At 43.2% G+C, this 27643-nt stretch overlaps 1 protein-coding gene across 2 annotated transcripts in view; it reads right to left on the reverse strand.

The window, feature by feature from the left end:
* Nucleotides 1-346: 346 nt before the first annotated feature.
* The window catches only part of MUC13 (mucin 13, cell surface associated), a 37559-nt gene continuing 10262 nt past the window's right edge, over nt 347-27643 (reverse strand). Inside the window, exons 2-12 of one of the 2 annotated variants that reach the window (XM_056536939.1) lie at nt 22436-22879; nt 20387-20512; nt 14200-14300; nt 13603-13661; nt 9702-9850; nt 7649-7783; nt 5501-5615; nt 4686-4723; nt 3760-3847; nt 3466-3670; nt 347-995 (exon numbers count right to left, since the gene is read on the reverse strand). In XM_056536939.1, the coding sequence (XP_056392914.1) occupies nt 954-995; nt 3466-3670; nt 3760-3847; nt 4686-4723; nt 5501-5615; nt 7649-7783; nt 9702-9850; nt 13603-13661; nt 14200-14300; nt 20387-20512; nt 22436-22879 (1502 nt within the window). In that variant the 3' untranslated portion in view covers nt 347-953. Of the gene's footprint in view, nt 996-3465; nt 3671-3759; nt 3848-4685; nt 4724-5500; nt 5616-7648; nt 7784-9701; nt 9851-13602; nt 13662-14199; nt 14301-20386; nt 20513-22435; nt 22880-27643 lie in introns of those variants that run through there. The other variant, XM_056536940.1, reaches the window with a different exon arrangement.

The raw sequence follows: 27643 nt of genomic DNA on the forward strand, positions 1-27643 counted from the left end.
CCAGTCAGTGCATACACTTCAGTAATACAGGTAAAGAGTATTATAGAACATGTAATACCTCCCTGTACTGTAGGGGGCGCTACCAGACACCAGTCAGTGCATACACTTCAGTAATACAAGTAAAGAGTACAGAACATGTAATACCTCCTGTGCTGTAGGGGGCGCTACCAGACACCAGTCAGTGCATACACACCAGTAATACAGGTAAAGAGTACAGAACATGTAATACCTCCCTGTACTGTAGGGGGCGCTACCAGACACCAGTCAGTGCATGCACTTCAGTAGTACAGGTAAAGAGTACAGAACATGTAATACCTCCCTGTACTGTAGGGGGCGCTACCAGACACCAGTCAGTGCATACACTTCAGTAATACAGGTAAAGAGTAGTACAGAACATGTAATACCTCCCTGTACTGTAGGGGGCGCTACCAGACAAAAGTCAGTGCATACACTTCAGTAGTACAGGTGTAAATGTCCATTCTGATTGGTCAGTTCTTCCAGCCATTGACACATTTCACAGATCTGGACTGTCCGTACATTGTATGTTGAGTCTGGTTTCAAGTTACAATGGTCCAGAAAAAAACATTGTATGTTGACACTATTGTAAGTTGAGGCCATTGTAAGTTGAGGGATCACTGTATATATCTTTACTTGCAGAGGTGGGTGCAGGGCACTGATCTCATCCTCAGATGTATCATTGTTCCTTATAATTCCCAGTTCTGTGTGTTCACCATAATAATCATTAAATAAATTACAGAAAATAAAGATCTTCAAGTAAATGCCGAGCAGGAAGTCCAGGCGTCCTACGAGCGCAGTGACGGCTCCAGTGCCGGTCTGGGGTTATTGCCGATTCCTCTCTTGTTGTCATATATACTCATTGTACCTGCCAATAAGCTCAGGGCCCTTATAATAGATAATAACACAGGATAGTAGCGCCATCCAGGGGCCGATTACTAATAATTCTGCTCTTTTCTGGCCATTTCGTACCATGGATTCTGCAAGGGAAATAAAAATAAAAAAAGTTTATTGAGCTTCTCCTACAAGTCTATAGATAACCCCGGCCCATATCTCTGTACCTACTCTTCTGTTATAGAGTCTTTACCAGGATTTAAAGGGGTACTCTGGTGGAAAACTTTTTTTTTTTTTATCAACTGGTGCCAGAAAGTTAAACAGATTTGTAAATTACTTCTATTAAAAAATCTTAATCCTTTCAATACTTATTAGCTGCTGAATACTACAGAGGGAATTATTTTCTTTTTGGAACACAGAGCTGTCTGCTGATATCATGACCACAGTGCTCTCTGCTGACACCTCTGTCCATTTTAGGAACTGTCCAGAGCAGCATATGTTTGCTATGGGGATTTTCTCCTGCTCTGGACAGTTCTGAAAATAAACAGAGATGTCAGCAGAGAGCACTGTGCTCGTGATGTCAGCAGAGAGCTCTGTATTCCAAAAAGAAAATAATTTCCTCTGTAATATTCAGCAGCTAATAAGTACTGGAAGGATTAAGATTTTTTTATAGAAGTAATTTACAAATCTGTTTAACTTTCTGGCACCAGTTGATAAAAAAAAAAAAGTTTTCCACCGGAGTACCCCTTTAAATGGTTTAAAATAATGGTCTCCAAACTGTGGACCTCCAGATGTTGGAAAACTACAACTGCCAGCATGCCTCCAGATGTTGCAAAATCACAACTCCCTTACCTTAGGGCCTGTTCACACGGCAAACATTCTTAGCAAAATCCTGCGCAAAAATGACATGCGGAAATTCCGGTGCAGAAGCCTCCCCATCATTTTCTATAGGATTCTGCTGCGCCGTGCACATGGCAGAATTTCCACGGCAGAAAATTCAGCTGCGCAAATTCAAGTTCCAGACTCCATGTTTCCATATTTATTCTTTCAGAGGAAACCTCTCGGAAATGCATTGCCGTGTATGGAGACGGCGCATTCCTAGCACCGACCCAAACAGTTGTCGTCTGCCACGCACAAAATGTCCGGCAGTAATTTTTCCGGGTGAACATTCTGCTGTGTAAATGAGGCCTAAAGGTGCGTTCAGACATGCAGAGTAGAGATCAGCGAACTTACAGTAAATTCGATTCGTCACGAACTTCTCGGCTCGGCAGTTGATGTCTTTTCTTGCATAAATTAGTTCAGCCTTCAGGTGCTCCGGTGGGCTGGAAAAGGTGGATACATTCCTAGGAAAGAGTCTCCTAGGACTGTATCCACCTTTTCCAGCCCACCGGAGCACCTGAAAGCTGAACTAATTTATGCAGGAAAAGTCATCAACTGCCGAGCCGAGAAGTTCGTGACGAATCGAATTTACTGTAAGTTCGCTCATCTCTAATGCAGAGCTTTTGAAAGCTTCCTGCCGTGGATTTTCCACTGCAGAACTTTATTGGTAATCCACCCAAGTGAATGTATTTAAAGGGGTACTCCGCTGCTCAGAGTTCTGAACAAACTGTTCCGAACGCTGGAGCCGGCGACGGGAGCTTGTGACTTCATAGCCCCGCCCCTCATGACGTCACGCCCCACCCCCTCAATGCAAGTCTATGGGAGGGGGCGTGACAGCTGTCACGCCCCCTCCCATAGACTTGCATTGAGGGGGCGGGGTGTGACGTCATATAGGGGCGGGGCTATGACATCACTAGCTCCTGGCTCCAGCGTTCGGAACAGCTCCGAGCAGCGGAGTACCCCTTTAAACATACAGTATCCTGTGCATATTTGATGCTGCAGATTTCAATGTAAGGCTCCTTTCACACTATAGTTCATTCATCCGTTATAAACATCCGTTTTTATATATTGTAAAATAAAAAAACGGACGTATAATAACGGATAAATACGGATTAATAAGAACCAAATAGTTGAAAGGAGCTTTACGTCTGCAGCATAAAATATGTACAGTACAGTACACGTGTGAATAGATTAAAGGGGTACTCCGGTGGGAGAAAAAAAAATGTTTAAATCAACTGGTGCCAGAGAGTTAAACAGATTTGTAAATGACTTCTATTAAAAAAATCTTCATCCTTCCAGTACTTTTTAGCAGCTGTATGCTCCACAGAAGTTCTTTCCTTTTTGAATTTCTTTTTTTTTTTGTCTTGTCCATAGTGCTCTCCATGTCAGGAACTGTCCAGAGCAGCATAGGTTTGCAATGGGGATTTTTCTCCCATTCTGGACAGTTCCTGATACGGGCAGCAGGTGTCAGCAGAGAGCACTGTGGACAAGACAAAAAAGAAAATCAAAAAGTATAGAATGTCCTCTGTAGCATACAGCTGCTAAAAAGTACTGGAAGGGTAAAGTTTTTTTTTTATTATAGAAGTAATTTACAAATCTGCTTAACTTTCTGGCACCAGTACATAAAGAAAAAAAAAAAAAGGTTTTCACTGGAGTACCCCTTTAAGAAGGACTTTCTGATCTCCTTTCTCCATCCCAATATGAACAGCACTACCCACCGTGCCACGCGATACACACCTCATCATAGTCCCGTTTGGGAAAGTTGCGGGAAAACTCCTCGTTGTCATCATATACATTGACGGCCGTGTTCACCTCGCCCAGGTCAGTCTTTGCTTGAACTTTGGGGAAAATTCGTACAGGGGCGGGGCTGTCATTTCCGAAAGTTGTTTCGTTTTTCTTAATCAGCGCTGTTCTGTCTTCATATTTCTTTGCTTTCTTAGCGCTGCCAGAAAAAAAAAAGTATCCAGTCAGAAATCCAGCAATACAGCCATAGACAGGACTACAGCGTCTGGTTGGTCAGTGAGGTCATACCTGACGGAAACTCCGATCACTGCACCCAGCAAGGCAACGACGGCCGCCCCCAGCACTGCGCCAACTATTACCAGGATGAGCAGATAATCTGAGGGGGAGAGAACAGGTGGGTATGAGTGCAGTCATGATAAGGGAGAAGTACACGGAGGTATTTACTACTAGTGTTGAGCACAAATATTCATAATGCAAATTTTTATCACGGACATCGGCACATCACGATTTCGCGAATATTTAGAATATAGTGCTATATATTCGTAATTATGTTTTTTTTTGTTTCCTTTTTTTACATGTGAATTTTTAATGCAAATTTTTGCATGCTAATTTTCAGGTTTTCTTCACATGCAAATTTTTTATGCGAATTTTACATGAAAATTTTTGCATTGGAAAAAAAAAGTGAATGAAAATAGTGAATATGCGAATTTTGCGAACATAGGACGAATAATCGTCAATATATTCGCGAAATATCTATTCACCACACACACAACAAACATAATAGTGACAGCTGAAGTCCCCCATAACAATGACAGTCACTATTCCCCCATACCAGTGATAGCCATAGTGTCCCCATAACATTGCCCTTTCCCGTACTATAACACGCCCTGGACAACAATAAATAAAGCGTTATTATTATTATAATAACGTCAGCAGAGAGAACTGTGGTCGTGATGTCATCAGAGAGCATTCCAAAAAGAAAAGAATTTCCTCTGTAGTATTCAGCAGCTAATAAGTACAGGAAGGATTAAGATTTTTTAATAGAAGTAATTTACAAATAGGTTTAACTTTCTGCCACCAGTTGATTTAAAAGAAAAAAGGTTTTCACCGGAGTACCCCTTTAATACCATCTGGCCCTACCACCTACACCGCTACACCCTATGGTCCCGCCATACATACTGGGTCACCAGAACTTAGTCTCTGCAGATACTCACTGTCTTTACAGTCTGCTCCAGAGTATCCAAAATCACATCTGCAAGAAAACCAGAAGAAAGGTGAGAGGGTGAACACAACCACCATCAATGAGCGGCTGCGCTAGATTGTTGCATTGTGTTAAGTTGTTGCATTAGTATACACTGTGCATCATGTCACATGGTTCCATTATGATACCTTGGTGCATTATGTTACGTTATTGCACTTGTGGCATCGTGTTACCCTATTACATTGTGTTAAAGGGGTTATCCAGGAAAAAACGTTTTTAGATATATATATATATATATATATATATATATATATATATATATATATATCAACTTGCTCCAGAAAGTTAAACAGATTTGTAAATGACTTTTATAAAAAAAATATTAATCCTTTCAGTACTTATGAGCTGCTGAAGTTTAGTTGTTCTTTTCTATCTAAGTGCTCTCTGATGACACGTGTCTCGGGAACCGCCCAGTTTAGAAGCAAATCCCCATAGCAAACCTCTTTTACTCTGTGCAGTTCCCGAGACAAGCAAAGATGTCAGCAGAGAGCACTGTTGTCAGACAGAAAAGAACAACTCAACTTCAGCAGCTGATAATTATTGAAAGGATTAAGATTTTTTTTTAATAGAAGTCATTTACAAATCTGTTTAACTTTCTGGAGCCAGTTGATATAAGAAAAATAAAGTTTTTTTTCCTGGAATACCCCTTTAACTTCTGTCTCTGTGTTACATTGTGGCATTGCAGTTAACTGTGTGTTGTGTTAGGGCTCACTCTAGGTGTCTGCAATACATATTCATGTTGCTTGTCTATGTATCTACAGGACTCACTCCTGACATGTGTCCCCGTTTGTCTTGTATCCCGGGCGGCAGTCACAGCTCGGCATGGGCTCAGAGCCCTGATTGCAGTATTTTTTCTCTTCCAGGTAACATTGGGGTGAACAATCTGAAACACAGAAGGGCAATTAATTACCCTTAAAGGGGTACTCCGGGGGAAAACAACTTTTTTTCAATCAGCTATTGCCAGAAAGTTAAACAGATTTGTAAATTACTACTATTTAAAAAAATCTTAAAGGGGTATTCCAGGCCAAAACTTTTTTTTATATATCAACTGGCTCCGGAAAGTTAAACAGATTTGTAAATTACTTCTATTAAAAAATCTTAATCCTTCCAATAGTTGTTAGCTTCTGAAGTTGAGTTGTTGTTTTCTGTCTAACTGCTCTCTGATGACTCACGTCCCGGGAGCTGTGCAGTTCCTATGGGGATATTCTCCCATCATGCACAGTTCCTGGGACGTAACATCATCATTGAGCAGTTAGACAGAAAACTTCAGAAGCTAATAACTATTGGAAGGATTAAGATTTTTTAATAGAAGTCATTTACAAATCTGTTTAACTTTCCGGAGCCAGTTGATATATGTAAAAAAAGGTTTTGCCTGGAATACCCCTTTAATCCTTCCAGTACTTATCAGCTGCTGTATGCTCCACAGGAAGTTCTTCTTTTTGAATTTCTTTTCTGTCTGACCACAGTGCTCTCTGCTGACACCTCTGTCCATGTCAGGAACTGTCCAGAGTAGGAGCAAATCCCCATAGCAAACATCTGCTCTGGACAGTTCCAAACAACTTCCTGTGGATCATACAGCAGCTGATAAGTACTGGAAGGATTAAGATTTTTTAATAGAAGTCATTTACAAATCTGTATAACTTTTTGACACAGTCTTTTTTTTTCTTTCTTTTAATTAAAGGGGTACTCCGGTGAAAAACTTTATTATTATTTTTTATCAACTGGTGCCAGAAAGTTAAACAGATTTGTAAATTACTTCTATTAAAAAATCTTAATCCTTTGAATACTTATTAGCTGCTGAATACTACAGAGGACATTCTTTTCTTTTTGGACACAGAGCTCTCTGCTGACATCATGACCACAGTGCTCTCTGCTGGCCTCTCTGTCCATTTTAAGAACTGTCCAGAGTAGGAGAAAATCCCCATAGCAAACGTTGGACAGTTCCTAACATGAGATGTCAGCAGAGAGCACTGTGCTCGTGATGTCAGCAGAGAGCTCTGTGTTCCAAAAAGAAAAGAATTTCCTCTGTAGTATTCAGCAGCTAATAAGTATTCAAAGGATTAAAGGGGTATTCCATGGAACATTTTCTTTTTATATATCAACTGGCTCCAGAAAGTTAAACAGATTTGTAAATTACTTCTATAAAAAAAATCTTAATCCTTCTAATAATTATCAGCTGCTGAAGTTGAGTTCTTCTTTTCTGTCTGGCATCAGTGCTCTCTGCTGACATCTCTGCTTGTCTCGGGAACTGCACAGAGTAGAAGAGGTTTGCTATGGGGATTTGCTTCTACTCTGGACAGTTCCCGAGACACGTGTCATCAGAGAGCACTTAGACAGGAAAGAACAACTCAACTTCAGCAGCTCATTAGTACTGAAAGGATTAATATATATATTTTTAATAGAAGTAATTTACAAATCTGTTTAACTTTCTGGAGCCAGTTAATATATATATATATATATATATATATATATATATATATATATATAATGTATATAACGTTTTTTCCTGGATAACCCCTTTAAAAAATTTTAATAGAAGTAATTTACAAATCTGTTTAACTTTCTGGTTTCCAGTTGATTAAAACAAAAAAGTTTTCCACCGGAGTACCCCTTTAAGACTAATCCCCTGATATATTGTCATCAGAAACGGCCACCATCAGCAGGGGCCCGAATGTTCGGGATGGAAAGCTGAGTAACAACCAGCATTACAGTTCACACGGGAGTGGCCACTCAGCTTTTCTCAGTGCTGAATGGCATAATGGCACAGGAGAGGAACAGGAAACAATTGGGCTTATTTTCCATTCAGAAGCCTTGGCAAACTGGTTGAAAACTACAGTAGAAGCTGTAACGACGGCCATATTGGTGGTCACTTAGCAGCATGGAGTGAATGATGGCCGGTGACGGTCCTGGTCTCACCTCTGCAGGTTGTCACTGTCGCAGTTGAGGAGGAGTAATACCCTTCCAAACAGGTACATGTGGCCCCTTGGCCGTCTGGTGTCGGTTCGCATGTTGTTGTTGTTAAGTCACAGATGAATGTACAGATGCTTTGATCTGCAGAAAAGAATATGATGGTTACGACACGACAAGATCAGTGGATGTAAACCGTTGTTCTGTATGGATTCTGTGTGTGTGGAGGGGGGGGGGGGGTTGTATACCGCATTGGTCTTCAACCTGCGGACCTCCAGATGTTGCAAAACTACAACTCCCAGCATGCCCGGACAGCCAACGGCTGTCCGGGCATGCTGGGAGTTGTAGTTTTGCAATAGCTGGAGGGCCACAGGTTGGACACCCTTGACATAGAGACTCAGTATAGAGCCAACAGCTGTCTGGGCATGCTGAGATTTGTAGTTCTGCAACAGCTGGAGGCATACTGGTTTGGAAACACTGATCTAAAAGAGCTGAAACTCTGAAAAATGGGAGTGGCTTGTTAGAAAAGAGGTGGAGCATGGTCAGAAATGGGTGTGGCTTTTTGGGAAGGAGACGTGGCATGGACATAAATGGGTATGGCTTGTTGGGAAAGAAGCATTACATGGACAGAAATGGGCATGGCTTTTTGGGAAAGAAGCATTACATGGACAGAAATGGGTGTGGCTTGTTGGGAAAGAAGCATTACATGGACAGAAATGGGTGTGGCTTGTTGGGAAAGAAGCATTACATGGACAGAAATGGGTGTGGCTTGTTGGGAAAGAAGCATTACATGGACAGAAATGGGTGTGGCTTGTTGGGAAAGAAGCATTACATGGACAGAAATGGGTGTGACTTGTTGGGAAAGAGGCATAACATTAACAGAAATGGGAGTGGCTTGTTAAAAAAAAGAGGTGGGGCATGGGCAGAAATGGGTACGGTTTGTGATAAGAAAAAAAAGATAAAATTGAGGAGGGCATGCTGGGAGTTGTAGTTTTTCAACATCTGGAGGTGCAGAGTTTAGAGACAATTGATAAAGCATACTGGTTTGGAAACACTGATCTAAAAGAGCTGAAACTCTGAAAAATGGGAGTGGCTTGTTAGAAAAGAGGTGGAGCATGGTCAGAAATGGGTGTGGCTTTTTGGGAAAGAAGCATTACATGGACATAAATGGGTATGGCTTGTTGGGAAAGAAGCATTACATGGACAGAAATGGGCGTGGCTTGTTGGGAAAGAAGCATTACATGGACAGAAATGGGTGTGGCTTGTTGGGAAAGAAGCATTACATGGACAGAAATGGGTGTGGCTTGTTGGGAAAGAAGCATTACATGGACAGAAATGGGTGTGACTTGTTGGGAAAGAGGCATAACATGAACAGAAATGGGAGTGGCTTGTTGGGAAAGAGGCAAAACATGAACAGAAATGGGAGTGGCTTGTTAAAAAATAGGTGGGGCATGGGCAGAAATGGGTGTGGTTTGTGATAAGACAAAAAAGATAAAATTGAGGAGGGCATGCTGGGAGTTGTAGTTTTTCAACATCTGGAGGTGCAGAGTTTAGAGACAATTGATAAAGTGGTGCGGATAAATGGGTAATTTGGTATCTGGTCATTGAGATACGCAAAGAAAATAATAGATACAAAGAAATTGTATAGAGATAATGTAAGAAATAATAAACACGAAATAGATACAAAGAAATAGTATAGAGATAATGTAAGAAATAATAAACACAGAAAAGATACAAAGAAATTGTATAGAGATAATGTAAGAAATAATAAACATAGAATAGATACAAAGAAATTGTATAGAGATAATGTAAGAAATAATAAACACAGAATAGATACAAAGAAATTGTATGGAGATAATGTAAGAAATAATAAACACAGAATAGATACAAATAAATAGTATAGAGATAATGTAAGAGATAATAAACACAGAATAGATACAACTATAACTAATAATAATCTGAAAATATACAATAGATTGGCTGTCCGGGCATGCTGGGAGTTGTAGTTTTGCAGCATCTGGAGGTCCGCAGGTTGTAGACCACTGGTATACAGGATACTTACTGTTATACGCTCCTGGATATTTACTCTCTATCGCGGCGATTACCTCTTCTGCCGTCCTTTTTGTTCCCTGTGAGAATATTTGACTGACTTTGGCGGTAACATCCACATTGCTTCGTCTGCTTCTTGTTTTAGATTTGGAAGAAACAGCACTAAAAACAGCACAGAAAAATATAGATAAAAGTGTTGATGTGTCAGGTGAGGGCAGGCAGGGGTGCAACTCGGGGAGGCATGGTAGGGCATGTGCCAATAGGGCACTGGGCACAATGCTAGGGCAGCAAATTATGTTAAAAAAAAAAAAGAGCAGTTAGGCAGCTTGGACTATAAGCAGGTGTCTAGAAAAAGGGGAACAGGGTGGGTTTCGGGGCAGGTTGCAGAGAGGGCAGTATTAGGATATTTGGGGGAGAGGGAGTTTATAAAGATCCGGGGGGTTATTATCAGGTATCTAAGGATTATTTAACCTAAAACATGCCATGGGCTGACAGGTGAGCATTTATTATCTGAACTACTTATGCCATCATTATCCTCTCTATACTCTTCATCATCCTCACTGCAGTACAGAAACATAGAATGTGTCGGCAGATAAGAACCATTTGGCCCATCTAGTCTGCCCAATAATCTAATCCTATCAATAGTCCCTGGCCCTATCTTATATGAAGGATAGCCTTATACCTATCCCTATCTTATAGGAAGGATATCCTTATACCTATCCCTATCTTATATGAAGGATAGCCTTATACCTATCCCTATCTTATATGAAGGATAGCCTTATACCTATCCCTATCTTATATGAAGGATAGCCTTATACCTATCCCTATCTTATATGAAGGATAACCTTATACCTATCCCTATCTTATATGAAGGATAGCGTTATACCTATCTCTATCTTATATGAAGGATAATCTTATACCTATCTCTATCTTATATGAAGGATAGCCTTATACCTATCCCTATCTTATAGGAAGGATATCCTTATACCTATCCCTATCTTATATGAAGGATATCCTTATACTTATCTCTATCTTACATGAAGGATAGCCTTATGCTTATCCCTATCTTATATGAAGGATAGTCTTATGCTTATCCCTATCTTATATGAAGGAATACCTTATACCTATCCCTATCTTATGTGAACGATAGCCTTATGCCTATCCCTATCTTATATGAAGGATATCCTTATGCCTATCTCTATCTTATATGAAGGATAGCCTTATGCCTATCACTATCTTATATGAAGGATATCCTTATTCCTATCCCTATCTTATATGAAGGATAGCCTTATACCTATCCCTATCTTATATGAAGGATAGCCTTATACCTATCTCTATCTTATATGAAGGATATCCTTATACCTATCCCTATCTTATATGAAGGATAGCCTTGTACCTATCCCTATCTTATATGAAGGATAGCTTTATACCTATCCCTATCTTATATGAAGGATAGCCTTATACCTATCCCTATCTTATATGAAGGATAGCCTTGTACCTATCCCTATCTTATATGAAGGATAGCCTTATACCTATCCCTATCTTATATGAAGGATAGCCTTATACCTATCTCTATCTTATATGAAGGATAGCCTTATACCTATCCCTATCTTATATGAAGGATAGCCTTGTACCTATCCCTATCTTATATGAAGGATAGCCTTATACCTATCCCTATCTTATATGAAGGATAGCCTTATACCTATCCCTATCTTATATGAAGGATAGCCTTGTACCTATCCCTATCTTATATGAAGGATAGCCTTATACCTATCCCTATCTTATATGAAGGATAGCCTTATACCTATCTCTATCTTATATGAAGGATAGCCTTATGCTTATCCCATACATGTTTAAACTCCTTCACTTTATTTGCAGCGACCACTTCTGCAGGAAGGCTATTCCATGCATCCACTACTCTCTCAGTAAAGTAATACTTCCTGATATTACTGCAGAAACCTTTCCCCTCTAATATATAACTATATCCTCTTGTGGTAATCTTCCTTCTCTTATATATCTTCTCCTCCTTTACCGTGTTGATTCCCTTTATGTATATAAAGTCTCTATCATATCCCTCTGTCTCTTCTTTCTTCTATACATGTTAAGGTCCTTTAACCTTTCCTGGTAAGTTTTATCCTGCAATCCATGTACTAGTTTAGTATCTTCTCTGAACTCTCTCTAGAGTATCTATATCCTTCTGGAGATACGGCCTCCAGTACTGTGCACAATACTCCAAGTGAGGTCTCATCAGTGTTCTGTACCGCAGCATTAACACTTCTCTCTCTCTACTGCTTATACCTCTCCCTATACATCCATGAGCACTTCTCTCTTTCTACTGCTTATACCTCTCCCTATACACCCATGAGCACTTCTCTCTTTCTACTGCTTATACCTCTCCCTATACACCCATGAGCACTTCTCTCTTTCTACTGCTTATACCTCTCCCTATACATCCATAAGCACTTCTCTCTCTACTGCTTATACCTCTTCCTATACACCCATGAGCACTTCTCTCTTTCTACTGCTTATACCTCTCCCTATACACCCTTGAGCACTTCTCTCTTTTTACTGCTTATACCTCTCCCTATACACCCATGAGCACTTCTCTTTCTACTGCTTATACCTCTCCCTATACATCCATGAGCACTTCTCTCTCTACTGCTAATACCTTTCCCTATACATCCATGAGCACTTCTCTCTCTACTGCTAATACCTCTCCCTATACATCCATGAGCACTTATCTCTTTCTACTGCTTATACCTCTCCCTATACATCCAAGCATTCTGCTAGCATTTCCTGCTGCTTTATTACATTGTCTTCCTACCTTTTAAGTCTTCTGAAATAATTTCTCCTAAATCCCTTTCCTCAGATACTGAGGTCAGGACTGTGTCAAATATTCTATATTCTGCCCGAGGGTTTTTACTCCCCTGGTGCATTATCTTGCACTTATCCACATTAAATTTTAGTGTCCAGAGTTGTGACCATTCTTCTAGTATCCTATCTGCACTCTCATCATCCTCACTGCACTCTCATCATCCTCACTGCACTCTCATCATCCTCACTGCACTCTCATCATCCTCACGGCACTCTCATCATCCTCACTGCACTCTCATCATCCTCACTGCACTCTCATCATCCTCACTGCACTCTCATCATCCTCACAGCATTCTCATCATCCTCACTGCACTCTCATCATCCTCACTGCACTCTCATCATCCTCACGGCACTCTCATCATCCTCACTGCACTCTCATCATCCTCACTGCACTCTCATCATCCTCACTGCACTCTCATCATTCTCACAGCATTCTCATCATCCTCACGGCACTCTCATCATCCTCACTGCACTCTCATCATCCTCACTGCACTCTCATCATCCTCACTGCACTCTCATCATCCTCACTGCACTCTCATCATCCTCACTGCACTCTCATCATCCTCACTGCACTCTCATCATCCTCACGGCACTCTCATCATCCTCACGGCACTCTCATCATCCTCACGGCACTCTCATCATCCTCACTGCACTCTCATCATCCTCACTGCACTCTCATCATCCTCACTGCACTCTCATCATCCTCACGGCACTCTCATCATCCTCACTGCACTCTCATCATCCTCACGGCACTCTCATCATCCTCACGGCACTCTCATCATCCTCACGGCACTCTCATCATCCTCACTGCACTCTCATCATCCTCACGGCACTCTCATCATCCTCACTGCACTCCCATCATCCTCACTGCACTCTCATCATCCTCACGGCACTCTCATCATCCTCACGGCACTCTCATCATCCTCACTGCACTCTCATCATCCTCACGGCACTCTCATCATCCTCACTGCACTCTCATCATCCTCACGGCACTCTCATCATCCTCACGGCACTCTCATCATGTGCTATGCTGCACCTACCTTATCTTCACTATGACTGTGCCCAGATACCCTTCTAGATCTGACAACGACGCTTCAGACTGTGGAAAAATAAAATAGAACGTTTAATATAAAACTCCAACCTCCATCTATTACTACTGACAACCAGCTCCCATAGGTTGTCACAGCCTGACTGTATGACATTATTAATGTAATATAATGTGATCACAGCCCCGCCCCCTGTATGACATCACTGATATAATAGTAATATAATGACATGTGATCACAGCCCCGCCCCCTGTATGACATCACTGATATAATAGTAATATAATGACATGTGATCACAGCCCCGCCCCCTGTATGACATCACTGATATAATAGTAATAATAGTAATATAATGACATGTGATCAAAGCCCCGCCCCCTGTATGACATCACTGATATAATAGTAATATAATGACATGTGATTACAGCCCCACCCCCTGTATGACATCACTGATATAATAGTAATATAATGACATGTGATCACAGCCCCGCCCCCTGTATGACATCACTGATATAATAGTAATAATAGTAATATAATGACATGCCTGCAGGGGGCAGCAGAGTATGACAGTGTAATTAGTATTAGAGCTCTCACCATAGTAATCACCCTGTTGTATAGTTCTGTGTATTCCATCGATTCTGGTTTCTCATTGAAACTTACTCCTTGTATTAAAAAATCACCATAGAAACTTTCACCTAATGGAGAAGAACATTGATTATTTATAGACAAATACATATGTTCTCAGGATACAGACAACTCCCTGCACTGTCCAGCAGGTGGGGCTACACAAAGTCTCTAACACAGTGGTCTACAACTTGTGGCTCTCCAGCTGTTACATATAACTGGAGACCAAGGGGTACTCCAGGAAAGTGCTCATATAGTGCAGATACAAGGTATATGGTTTGTATACTGAATCTGTAGTGCATATCCAGACTCCTCCCTTTATTGAGGATCCTCCCTGTGATTGAGGCTCCTCCCCTTATTGGAGGTCCTCCCTGTTATTGAGGCTCCTCCCCTTATTGCTGGCTCCTCCCTGTTATTAAGGCTCTTTCCCTTAGGTGCAACAGTATCCAGATAATCCTATTTCTCCCTGGTGGGTAGTGTTACATGTAGTTTATAATCTTTTGACCTTGCTGTAATGTAACAATTTCTCCATTTGCTGACCTAATGCTGAGCTTGTGCTTTTATATACAGCAGCAAATCTGACAAAGCAGAGCTTCAGTATAAAGCAGGAGGGGTTGGCAGAGCTTCAGTATAAAGCAGGAGGGTTGGCAGAGCTTCAGTGTAAAGCAGTAGGAGGAGTGGAAAAAAAAACCTTGAATACCGGCGCTGCGACTTAGAGCATGTAGACAATGACGTCCAGGTAGAGGTAAAGATCCTGGGCAGGACCGTTTTTATTAAACAAAAGAAAAACAAATAAAAAAACAATGGATTACGCGTTTCGGGAGGAGCCCTCCCTTCCTCTGATCTGAGGAAGGGAGGGCTCCTCCCGAAACGCGTAATCCATTGTTTTTTTATTTGTTTTTCTTTTGTTTAATAAAAACGGTCCTGCCCAGGATCTTTACCTCTACCTGGACGTCATTGTCTACATGCTCTAAGTCGCAGCACCGGTATTCAAGGTTTTTTTTCTACTCCTCCTACCGCTTCAACAGAACAACCTGGGTCGACTCCTGCTACCCACTGGCTGAGCAGCGACGCACCATTGTTGGTACCCCTCTAAAGAGGGGTTACATGCCTGTTAATTCCACATTGAGGTGAACGGCCATCTATAAGCCCCGTGGGGACATCCCAATTCTCTACACCTCCCACGTATATCCTGGGATAATACACGGGGCGCCGCTTATCAATCCCCTTTTTTTCGTTTCTTTCAGTGTAAAGCAGGAGCGGTTGGCAGAGCAGCAGTATAAAGCAGGAGGGGTTGGCAGAGCAGCAGTATAAAGCAGGAGGGGTTGGCAGAGCTTCAGTGTAAAGCAGGAGGGTTGGCAGAGCAGCAGTACAAAGCAGGAGGGGTTGGCAGAGCTTCAGTGTAAAGCAGGAGGGTTGGCAGAGCAGCAGTATAAAGCAGAAGGGTTGGCAGAGCTTCAGTGTAAAGCAGGAGGGGTTGGCAGAGCTTCAGTGTAAAGCAGGATGGGTTGGCAGAGCTTCAGTGTAAAGCAGGAGCGGTTGGCAGAGCAGCAGTATAAAGCAGAGGGGTTGGCAGAGCTTCAGTGTAAAGCAGGAGCGGTTGGCAGAGCAGCAGTATAAAGCAGAGGGGTTGGCAGAGCTTCAGTGTAAAGCAGAGGGGATTGGCAGAGCAGCAGTATAAAGCAGAAGGGTTGGCAGAGCTTCAGTGTAAAGCAGGAGGGGTTGGCAGAGCTTCAGTGTAAAGCAGGAGCGGTTGGCAGAGCAGCAGTATAAAGCAGAGGGGTTGGCGGAGCTTCAGTGTAAAGCAGGAGCGGTTGGCAGAGCAGCAGTATAAAGCAGAGGGGTTGGCAGAGCTTCAGTGTAAAGCAGGAGCGGTTGGCAGAGCAGCAGTATAAAGCAGAGGGGTTGGCAGAGCTTCAGTGTAAAGCAGGAGCGGTTGGCAGAGCAGCAGTATAAAGCAGGAGCGGTTGGCAGAGCAGCAGTATAAAGCAGGAGGGTTGGCAGAGCAGCAGTATAAAGCAGGAGGGGTTGGCAGAGCTTTAGTGTAAAGCAGAGGGGATTGGCAGAGCAGCAGTATAAAGCAGAAGGGGTTGGCAGACATTCAGTGTAAAGCAGAGGGGATTGGCAGAGCAGCAGTATAAAGCAGGAGGGGTTGGCAGACATTTAGTGTAAAGCAGAGGGGATTGGCAGAGCTTCAGTGTAAAGCAGGAGGGGTTGGCAGAGCTTCAGTGTAAAGCAGGAGGGGTTGGCAGAGCAGCAGTATAAAGCAGGAGGGGTTTGCAGAGCTTCAGTGTAAAGCAGGATGGGTTGGCAGAGCTTCAGTGTAAAGCAGGAGGGGTTGGCAGAGCTTCAGTGTAAAGCAGGAGGGTTGGCAGAGCAGCAGTATAAAGCAGGAGGGTTGGCAGAGCTTCAGTGTAAAGCAGTAGGAGGAGTGGAAAAAAAAACCTTGAATACCGGCGCTGCGACTTAGAGCATGTAGACAATGACGTCCAGGTAGAGGTAAAGATCCTGGGCAGGACCGTTTTTATTAAACAAAAGAAAAACAAATAAAAAACAATGGATTACGCGTTTCGGGAGGAGCCCTCCCTTCCTCTGATCTGAGGAAGGGAGGGCTCCTCCCGAAACGCGTAATCCATTGTTTTTTTATTTGTTTTTCTTTTGTTTAATAAAAACGGTCCTGCCCAGGATCTTTACCTCTACCTGGACGTCATTGTCTACATGCTCTAAGTCGCAGCACCGGTATTCAAGGTTTTTTTTCTACTCCTCCTACCGCTTCAACAGAACAACCTGGGTCGACTCCTGCTACCCACTGGCTGAGCAGCGACGCACCATTGTTGGTACCCCTCTAAAGAGGGGTTACATGCCTGTTAATTCCACATTGAGGTGAACGGCCATCTATAAGCCCCGTGGGGACATCCCAATTCTCTACACCTCCCACGTATATCCTGGGATAATACACGGGGCGCCGCTTATCAATCCCCTTTTTTTCGTTTCTTTCAGTGTAAAGCAGGAGCGGTTGGCAGAGCAGCAGTATAAAGCAGGAGGGGTTGGCAGAGCAGCAGTATAAAGCAGGAGGGGTTGGCAGAGCTTCAGTGTAAAGCAGGAGGGTTGGCAGAGCAGCAGTACAAAGCAGGAGGGGTTGGCAGAGCTTCAGTGTAAAGCAGGAGGGTTGGCAGAGCAGCAGTATAAAGCAGAAGGGTTGGCAGAGCTTCAGTGTAAAGCAGGAGGGGTTGGCAGAGCTTCAGTGTAAAGCAGGATGGGTTGGCAGAGCTTCAGTGTAAAGCAGGAGCGGTTGGCAGAGCAGCAGTATAAAGCAGAGGGGTTGGCAGAGCTTCAGTGTAAAGCAGGAGCGGTTGGCAGAGCAGCAGTATAAAGCAGAGGGGTTGGCAGAGCTTCAGTGTAAAGCAGAGGGGATTGGCAGAGCAGCAGTATAAAGCAGAAGGGTTGGCAGAGCTTCAGTGTAAAGCAGGAGGGGTTGGCAGAGCTTCAGTGTAAAGCAGGAGCGGTTGGCAGAGCAGCAGTATAAAGCAGAGGGGTTGGCGGAGCTTCAGTGTAAAGCAGGAGCGGTTGGCAGAGCAGCAGTATAAAGCAGAGGGGTTGGCAGAGCTTCAGTGTAAAGCAGGAGCGGTTGGCAGAGCAGCAGTATAAAGCAGAGGGGTTGGCAGAGCTTCAGTGTAAAGCAGGAGCGGTTGGCAGAGCAGCAGTATAAAGCAGGAGCGGTTGGCAGAGCAGCAGTATAAAGCAGGAGGGTTGGCAGAGCAGCAGTATAAAGCAGGAGGGGTTGGCAGAGCTTTAGTGTAAAGCAGAGGGGATTGGCAGAGCAGCAGTATAAAGCAGAAGGGGTTGGCAGACATTCAGTGTAAAGCAGAGGGGATTGGCAGAGCAGCAGTATAAAGCAGGAGGGGTTGGCAGACATTTAGTGTAAAGCAGAGGGGATTGGCAGAGCTTCAGTGTAAAGCAGGAGGGGTTGGCAGAGCTTCAGTGTAAAGCAGGAGGGGTTGGCAGAGCAGCAGTATAAAGCAGGAGGGGTTTGCAGAGCTTCAGTGTAAAGCAGGATGGGTTGGCAGAGCTTCAGTGTAAAGCAGGAGGGGTTGGCAAAGCTTCAGTGTAAAGCAGGAGGGTTGGCAGAGCAGCAGTATAAAGCAGAGGGGTTTGCAGAACTTCAGTGTAAAGCAGAGGGGATTGGCAGAGCAGCAGTATAAAGCAGAAGGGTTGGCAGAGCTTCAGTGTAAAGCAGGAGGGGTTGGCAGAGCTTCAGTGTAAAGCAGGAGGGGTTGGCAGAGCTTCAGTGTAAAGCAGGAGCGGTTGGCAGAGCAGCAGTATAAAGCAGAGGGGTTGGCGGAGCTTCAGTGTAAAGCAGGAGCGGTTGGCAGAGCAGCAGTATAAAGCAGAGGGGTTGGCAGAGCTTCAGTGTAAAGCAGGAGCGGTTGGCAGAGCAGCAGTATAAAGCAGAGGGGTTGGCAGAGCTTCAGTGTAAAGCAGGAGCGGTTGGCAGAGCTTCAGTGTAAAGCAGGAGGGGTTGGCAGAGCAGCAGTATAAAGCAGGAGGGGTTTGCAGAGCAGCAGTATAAAGCAGGAGGGGTTTGCAGAGCAGCAGTATAAAGCAGGAGGGGTTGGCAGAGCTTCAGTGTAAAGCAGGAGGGGTTGGCAGAGCAGCAGTATAAAGCAGAGGGGTTGGCGGAGCTTCAGTGTAAAGCAGGAGGGGTTGGCAGAGCTTCAGTGTAAAGCAGGAGGGGTTGGCAGAGCTTCAGTGTAAAGCAGATGGGTTGGCAGAGCAGCAGTATAAAGCAGAGGGGTTGGCAGAGCTTCAGTGTAAAGCAGGAGGGTTGGCAGAGCAGCAGTATAAAGCAGGAGGGGTTTGCAGAGTTCAGTGTGAAGCAGGAGGGGTTGGCGCTGCTCTAATGAGACAGGAGGTGGAATTTAGACTACTTCAGACTCCAAAAGGGTCATCGATCATAGCTGTGCCCTAATATTGCAATGCTGAAGTTTAAAGGGGTTGTCCAGGAACAGAAAACCAGAGCAAATTGTTTCCAAAAACAGCACCACCCCTGTCTTTAGGTTGTGTGCGGTATTACAACTTGTCTCCATTCACTTCAGTGGAACTGAGCTGCAATACCACACACAACCTGAGGACGTAGGTGGTGCTATTTTTGGAAGACATTAGCTCTGGTATTCTATTCCTGAAAAACCTCTATAAAGAATGGAGATGGCAGGAGAACTATCTGATGAGACCAGGAGTGGATTTCAGACGAGCTTTGACTCTGATAGAAACCACGCAGCAGACTATACCTTTAATACCTTTAGCTAAAATAGTATATCCAGCCTGAATGGAGTTACTAGGTGACTCCATTTGGGCCATTGAAATGAATGACACCCACTGCTCTCACCACAGTATATGTTGGCATCCTGTTACCTGTGACAGAGAGTCAAGACGCAGTATGAGCCTAGTACACAGAGCAATATCGGCCTATTTACATAACTGTCCTGTACAACAGGGCCCTTGGTGTTTTATACGATTTAAAGGGGTACTCCGGTGGAAAACTTCTTCTTTTTTTTTTAAAGAACTAGTGCCAGAAAGTTAAACAGATTTGTAAATTACTTTTATTAAAAAATATCTTTACCCTTCCAGTACTTTTTAGCAGCTGTATACTACCGAGGAAATTCTTTTCTTTTTTAATTTATTTTTTGTCTTGTCCACAGTGCTCTCTGCTGACACCTCTGTACATGTCAGGAACTGTCCAGAGCAGGAGAAAATCCCCATAGCAAACCTATGCTGCTCTGGACAGTACCTGACACGGAAAGAGGTGTCACCAGAGAGCACTGTGGACAAGACAAAAAAGAAATAAAAAAGAACAGAATTTCCTCAGTAGCGTACAGCTGCTAATAAGTACAGGAAGGGTAAATATTTTTTTTTTTTTTTTTAGAAGTAATTTACAAATCTGTTTAACTTTCTGGCACCAGTTGACTTATAAAGACCTAAAAAAAAATTTTTTCCACCGGAGTACCCCTTTAAGAAAGCCTCAGCCAACACCCTGCATCACCGACCCAATAAGTGGCTTTCCAGCTTGTGTGGAACTATAACTCCCAGCATGCCCTGTTGGCCACTAACTGGCTATGAGGGTGTGCTGGGAAGCGCCTGGCATCATCATTCCTCTCACCTCTCAAGCATGTCCTATCGGTCGCGTTATAGCGGTAGTTTAGAGGACACTGACACTCGTACGTCTGGTAGAGCTGGAGGCAGGTGGAACCGATCCCACAGACGCCAGACGAGCAGGTTATCGGCTCTGCGGGAAAAAAAAGAGTGATGTAACAGCCGGAGATTATATGGATATTACAGTATAATGGTTATGCTGCAGAGATGCCAACTCCAAGAAAAGAATAAGGCTGCAATCACACGTACATAATCCACCACGCATTAGCAACAATAACGCGCTTGCGGATTTTCCATAACGAATTATCAGATTATACATGTGTGAATTTACTCCCTAAATAGTGATGGAACAACCTCTAGGATTTGGACTCCCTAAGCAGTCCTATGGAAAGAAAACGTCATCACTGCATAGTGAAGTGTTCTGTAACTTTCTAATAGTCTTTTTTGTTTCATTTTCCAGATCTCTGCTTGCTGTCAGTAGACGGAAACGTTCCGGTTTACAACCAGAGGCTGAAACTGCATCGGAAAATCCTCCGAAAGGTAAAAAGTCTGAACTACAGACTGATGTGCTTTATGTGCACTGAGGTGCACTTTAAAGGGGCACTCTGCTGCTCAGCGTTTGGAACACACTGTTCCGAACGCTGGAGCCGACGCTGGGAGCTTGTGATGTCATAGCCTCCCCCCCTCATGATGTCATGCCCCGCCCCCTCAAGGCAAGTCTATGGGAGGGGGTGTGACGGCTGTCACGCCCCCTCCCATAGACTTGCATTGAGGGGGTGGGGTGTGACATCACAAGGGGGCGGGGCTATGGCATCACAAGCTCCCAGTGGTGGCTCCAGCGTTTGGAACAGTTTGTTACAAACGCTGAGCAGCGGAGTGCCCCTTTAGGGTCTATTCACACGTACAGTATTCTGCGCAGATTTAATGCGCAGGATTTTCTGCTGCAGATTTTAATGTAAACTGAATGACTTGAAATCCTGTGCATCAAATCTGCGCAGAATACTGTACGTGTAAACAGAGGGTGCGTTCACACGCTATTACTAGCAGTGGGTTTCCCGCTGTGGGAATCCTGCTGCGTTTTAAGCTACTATTGATTTAAATGGGTGCACAGACAGTCCGCAATAGTGTCAGATTTGCGGACTGTCAGCGGACCAATTCAAATGAATGGTAGCGTAACTCCCAGCGGGAAACCCGCTGCTAGTAACTAGCGTGTGAACGCTCCCTAAAGGGGTTATCCAGGGATTATCCAGCTAATAACACCTATCCCTTATCTACAGGATAGGGGATGTGTCCGCTGGGACCCCCAGTGTTCTCCAGAACGTGGCCCATCTCTTACCTCTGAGCGCTCCTGTTTTCGACAGTGACGGCCTGCTCTGCAAATCGCTGAATAAGGCAAAACACCACTGCGGCCGGTAATTGGCTGATCGCGCCATCACTGCTGAGACTAGTACATCCCTGACGGTGTGGGCCAGAGCGCTAAGAGGCAAGAGACGGGCCCTGTTCTGGAGATCGCTGGAGGTCCCAGTGGTAGGACCCCCGCAATCCCAGTGGTCGGACGCCCGCGATCCCAGTGGTTGGATCCCCGCGATCAGACACTTATCCCTATCCTGTGGATATGTTTATTATCCGGATAACCCATAAAACTAAAATAGGATTGTCTAGACCACTGTTCCTCAACCTGCTGCAAAAAAAACAAACACTTTCCATCGTGTCCTGCCAGGCCCCCTAGTGAAGTCTGGCATGGCCCATAGTGGTTTTGTCACTCCAATGGGAAGGACAGGATGGCAGGATCTGCAGCATGGATGCAAATATGGTAAAATCTGCAGAATGGATACAGACATAAATAGAGCCTTAGGCTACGTTCACATGAGAGAATGTCTGCACAGAAAATTTCCGTTCAGACATTCTCCCGACTCGGAAATGCGCCGTTTCATAGACGGCAATGCAATTTAGAAAAAATTACAGGTGTTCTATTACGAAATTCAAAAATAGCATCCGCCGCTGATTGTATAAGGTAAACGATAAATGATATCCACATGTGGTTTCTCACACTTACTGGTGGTGGTCATCATGGGGGTGCTTACTGGGCCTATGGTATTCTCTGTGCTATTCACGTTTTCCGTAGTATTTCCAGTCACTATAGGATTTGCAGTGGTGACGTTTGCACTTTCTGTGCTATTCACATTCTCTGTAGTATTTCCAGTCACTATGAGACTCGCAGTGGTGGAGTTTGCACTGGCGGTGCTATTCACGTTTTCTGTAGTACTCCCAGTCACTATAGGATTCGCAGTGGTGACGTTTGCATTGGCGGTGCTATTCACGTTTTCTGTAGTATTCACAGTCACTATGGGACTTTGAGTGGTGACATTTGCATTGCCGGTGCTATTCACATTCTCCGTAGTATTTCCAGTCGTCACTATAGGATTTACAGTGGTGGAGTTTGCACTGGTTGTGCTGTTCACATTTGTGGTGGTCGCTGGCTGCACGGTAGAGCCTGACACTGCCAAGGAAAAAACACAAAACCTCCAGGTGAATAATAATAGCAACAATGGTGGAGAGGAGGATGAAGAGGAGGATGAGGATGAAGAGGAGGATGAGAATGATGACCCAGCCGTCAGGACAAGCAGAATACTTAAAGGGGTTATCCAGGAAAAAACTTTATATATATATATATATATATATATATATATATATATATATATATCAACTGGCTCCAGAAAGTTAAACAGATTTGTAAATTAATTAAAAAATCTTAATCCTTTCAGTACTTATGAGCTTCTTAAGTTAAGGTTGTTCTTTTCTGTCTAAGTGCTCTCTGATGACATCTGTCTCGGGAACCGCCCAGTATAGAAGCAAATCCCCATAACAAACCTCTTCTAAACTGGGCAGTTCCCCAGACACATATCATCAGAGAGCACTTCGACAGAAAAGAACAACCTTAACTTCAGAAGCTCATAAATCCTGAAAGGATTAAGATTTTTTTTAGTAGAAGTCATTTACAAATCTGTTTAACTTTCTGCAGCCAGTTGATATATATATAAAAAAGTTTTTTTTCCTGGATAACCCCTTTAATAAAAACCTGACAGCAGGACAACAGCAATAAATATCTAGATTTCAATATATACTAGAATACAAACACCTTCACATACGTTTATTTTTTTTTGTAGTATAAATAAATTCAAAACTTTAAAAAAAAGTTATATTTTGCAGTGTTCTATGCATTTTTTTTGTGGCAGTTTTTTTTCCTCCAAAATAGTGTTTTACTACATGTATTTTAAAGGGGTACTCTGGCTCTAGAGATCTTATCCCCTATCCAAAGGATAGGGGATAAGATGTCTGATCACGGGGGTCCCGCTGCTGGGGCCCCCATGATCTCTGCGCAGTACCCGACATTCATTTAGAATGCTTGGAGTGGGCAGCGGGGGGTCGTGAAGTTACTGTCACACCCCTCGTGATGTCACGCCAAGCCCCCTCAATGCAAGTCTATGGGAGGGGGCGTGGCAGCCGGCACGCCCCCTCCCGTAGACTTGCATTGAGGGGGTGTGACGTGATGTCACGAGCGGCATGCCTTGATGTCACAAGGGGCGTGGAAGTGGCATCACAACCCCCGCAGCCTACTCCAAGCGTTCGGAACAAAATTTTCCGAAAGCTGGGGCAGCGGGGAACCCCTTTAAAGGGAATTTGTCACCTAGAGTAATTTTTTTTCTTTTATTAATTGGAGCCAGATACAGAAACATGTTCTGTTTATTTTTTTATGGCTGTGATTTTATTAATTTTATTTTTAGTACATTATTATGGGGGGTTGCCATCTTGCCTGAGCGGTATTTTGGCGGTATTTAGTGTTATGCTTTACAGGAAGCCCCTTAGACATAATAGCCACAATGAATGTTTCCAGGCCCTATTCTTTGTATGGGGCAGGATGGTAAGCTACTCTGTTACCTATGAAGAGATCATTCTATAGGGAGAGGCAGGCTGAGCTCCTATTGTCTTCTGTATCGAAAGGTGTGGGGGAGAATTAGCTATTGTCTTCTCTATATACAGGGGAGGAGGAGGCTGAGCTCCTATTGTCTTCTCTATATACAGGGGAGGGGGCTGAGTTCCTATTGTCTTCTCTGCCTACAGGGGAGGGGGAGGCTGAGCTCCTATTTTCTTTTTGTATCTACAGGGGAGGGGGGGCTGAGCTCCTGTTGTCTTCGCTGGTGTCACCTTTCACTGTAATGCTGTACAGATCACTTTCCAGCAGCCTTTTCAGCAGCTTAGTTTTAACCATATCGGCCACTATGAAAACTACATGATGAAAAAAACGAAATTATTAAAAATATCACCAAAAATCCCTTAAATTTTTTCTGTGTCATTTTTTCCTTCGCCAAATAAAGGTATTCAAGAATTTCTGTTCGAAGATTTTTATCAGTGATCTACAGAAAGATCTTGGCTCCGTACAAATGGCTATAAACATGTAGGAGAGTAGATTGTCTCACTAGGGTGTCGGTGCTGTCATGTGGATGTCAGTGTAGGTTACCGTTCTGAGGTGCCGTAATCAATGGGAGAAGTGTTGAGTACTTTAAAGGGGTACTCCACTGGAAAACATAGAGGCCGACATTTATCATTGTCTTTACACTGTTTTTTGTGTCTACAAAAGGCACAAAAAAGGCGCAAGCAGGGTTTATTTGCGCCTTTTTGTTTACACATTTCTGCTGATTTTGAGTTGTAATCCACTGATTTTGGCAAACTACACCATCCCAGACCTGGCGTAGCTTTTTAGTGTATGTGAAGAGAGAAATTTTAGAAAATGTGACCTGCACAAAACTGATCAAATGGTCTGTGAACATTTCATAAATTTGGTTCTTCTACACATTACCAGCACACAAAAAAAGATCTAAAAAAAGCTTCACTTACACCTACAATGATAAATGCTTCACTTACACCTACAATGATAAATGCTTCCCTTACACCTACAATGATAAATGCTTCACTTACACCTACAATGATAAATGCTTCCCTTACACCTACAATGATAAATGCTTCCCTTACACCTACAATGATAAATGCTTCACTTACACCTACAATGATAAATGCTTCACTTACACCTACAATGAGAAATGCTTCACTTACACCTACAATGATAAATGCTTCACTTACACCTACAATGATAAATGCTTCACTTACACCTACAATGATAAATGCTTCCCTTACACCTACAATGATAAATGCTTCACTTACACCTACAATGATAAATGCTTCACTTACACCTACAATGATAAATGCTTCACTTACACCTACAATGATAAATGCTTCCCTTACACCTACAATGATAAATGCTTCACTTACACCTACAATGATAAATGCTTCACTTACACCTACAATGATAAATGCTTCACTTACACCTACAATGATACATGCTTAACTTACACCTACAATGATAAATGCTTCACTGACACCTACAATGATAAATGCTTCACTTACACCTACAATGATAAATGCTTTACTTACACCTACAATGATAAATGTGGGCCAGTTTTTTTTAGTTAAACAGATTTATAAATTGCTTCTATTAAAAAAAATCTTAATCCTTCCAGTACTTATCAGCTGTTATGTGATCCACAGACGTTCTTTCCTTTTTGAATTTCCTTCCTTATCACAGTGCTCTCTGCTGACATCTCTGTCCATTTTAGGAACTGTCCTGAGCAGGACAGGTTTTCTATGGGGATTTGCGCCTACTCTAAACAGTTCCTAAAATGGACAGAGGTGTCAGCAGAGAGCACTGTGGTCAGACAGAAAATATATTCAGAGTACTTACAGGACTATGTTAGTAAGGTGCAGAGTACTTACAGGACTATATTAGTAAGGTGCAGAGTACTTACAGGACTATATTAGTAAGGTGCAGAGTATTTACAGGACTATGTTAGTAAGGTGCAGAGTATTTACAGGACTATGTTAGTAAGGTGCAGAGTATTTACAGGACTATGTCAGTAAGGTGCAGAGTATTTACAGGACTATGTCAGTAAGGTGCAGAGTATTTACAGGACTATGTTAGTAAGGTGCAGAGTACTTACAGGACTATATTAGTAAGGTGCAGAGTATTTACAGGACTATGTTAGTAAGGTGCAGAGTATTTACAGGACTATGTCAGTAAGGTGCAGAGTATTTGGAGGACTATATTAGTAAGGTGTAGAGAATTGCAGGACTATAATGGTAAGGTGCAGAGTATTCATAGGACTATGTTAGTAAGGTGCAGAGTATTTGGAGGACTATGTTAGTAAGGTGCAGAGTATTTGGAGGACTATGTTAGTAAGGTGCAGAGTATTTGGAGGACTATGTTAGCAAGGTGCAGAGTATTTACAGGACTATGTTAGTAAGGTGCAGAGTATTTACAGGACTATGTTAGTGTGGTGTCCCAGTACCGCATTCTATAAGGTACTTGTTTATTTATGGGTCCCCATAGCCAGAGTTCCTAGGACTTAGGGGATCCCTGTTAGCCAGTCTACCCCTAGTCGCCTCTATTCTAGTGTATAGATTTCTAATTTATTCATAGGTTAATATAAATAGAATAACGTGTAAATAAATGGATAATTACTTGTTTCCATTAGCGTTGCAGGACCTGCGGGTCATGTGACGAGGTGAACTCTATGGTATTTAGCTTAAGGACCTTTGGAGGCCCTGTGACGTAAGCAATCCCATCTCACCATGTAATGGTGAATGGCAGACGTTTGGACCAATCAGATTCGTCACGCCCCCTGCCCATATAAGGGAGCGGCGGCCATGTTTCTCTCTCTTACCTCATGGGCTGTCAAGCAAGCAAGACCTGTACAGCAGTAATCGCAGTGAGTTAGTCCTGATCCTTGCGGCAATGGCTGAACAATTATAACTATAGAGTGTATCACTTTCCAAACACTCTGCAGCATCACCGGACCTAATAACTACCCTAAACGGACGGATCTGCAAATCTCTTCCTAAATTCAGAGACTTTATGTCTAGCTCAAGGTCCGCAACTACTGCCAGTCACTAAGCAATGTAAGGACTGTTTGTATGAGACTGTTACTGTGCCGTGGTTATTGCAAGAACTTCAGTAAAAGTTGTTCAAGTTCAAGTTTAAATCTCCTTGTGGACCTTCAGTTATTTTATGCACCTATCGTTACTGGGAAGGGCGGCGATAGGCCGGAGCATTACCTGAGCATACCAGCCCTCAGTCTGGCGTCACGAACTCTAGGGTTAACATTAACCCCTTGTATACCTATACCATACTACCACAACCATACACCCCCCC

The sequence above is a fragment of the Hyla sarda genome, chromosome 8 (assembly GCF_029499605.1).
Source record: "Hyla sarda isolate aHylSar1 chromosome 8, aHylSar1.hap1, whole genome shotgun sequence".
Lineage (NCBI taxonomy): Eukaryota > Metazoa > Chordata > Amphibia > Anura > Hylidae > Hyla > Hyla sarda.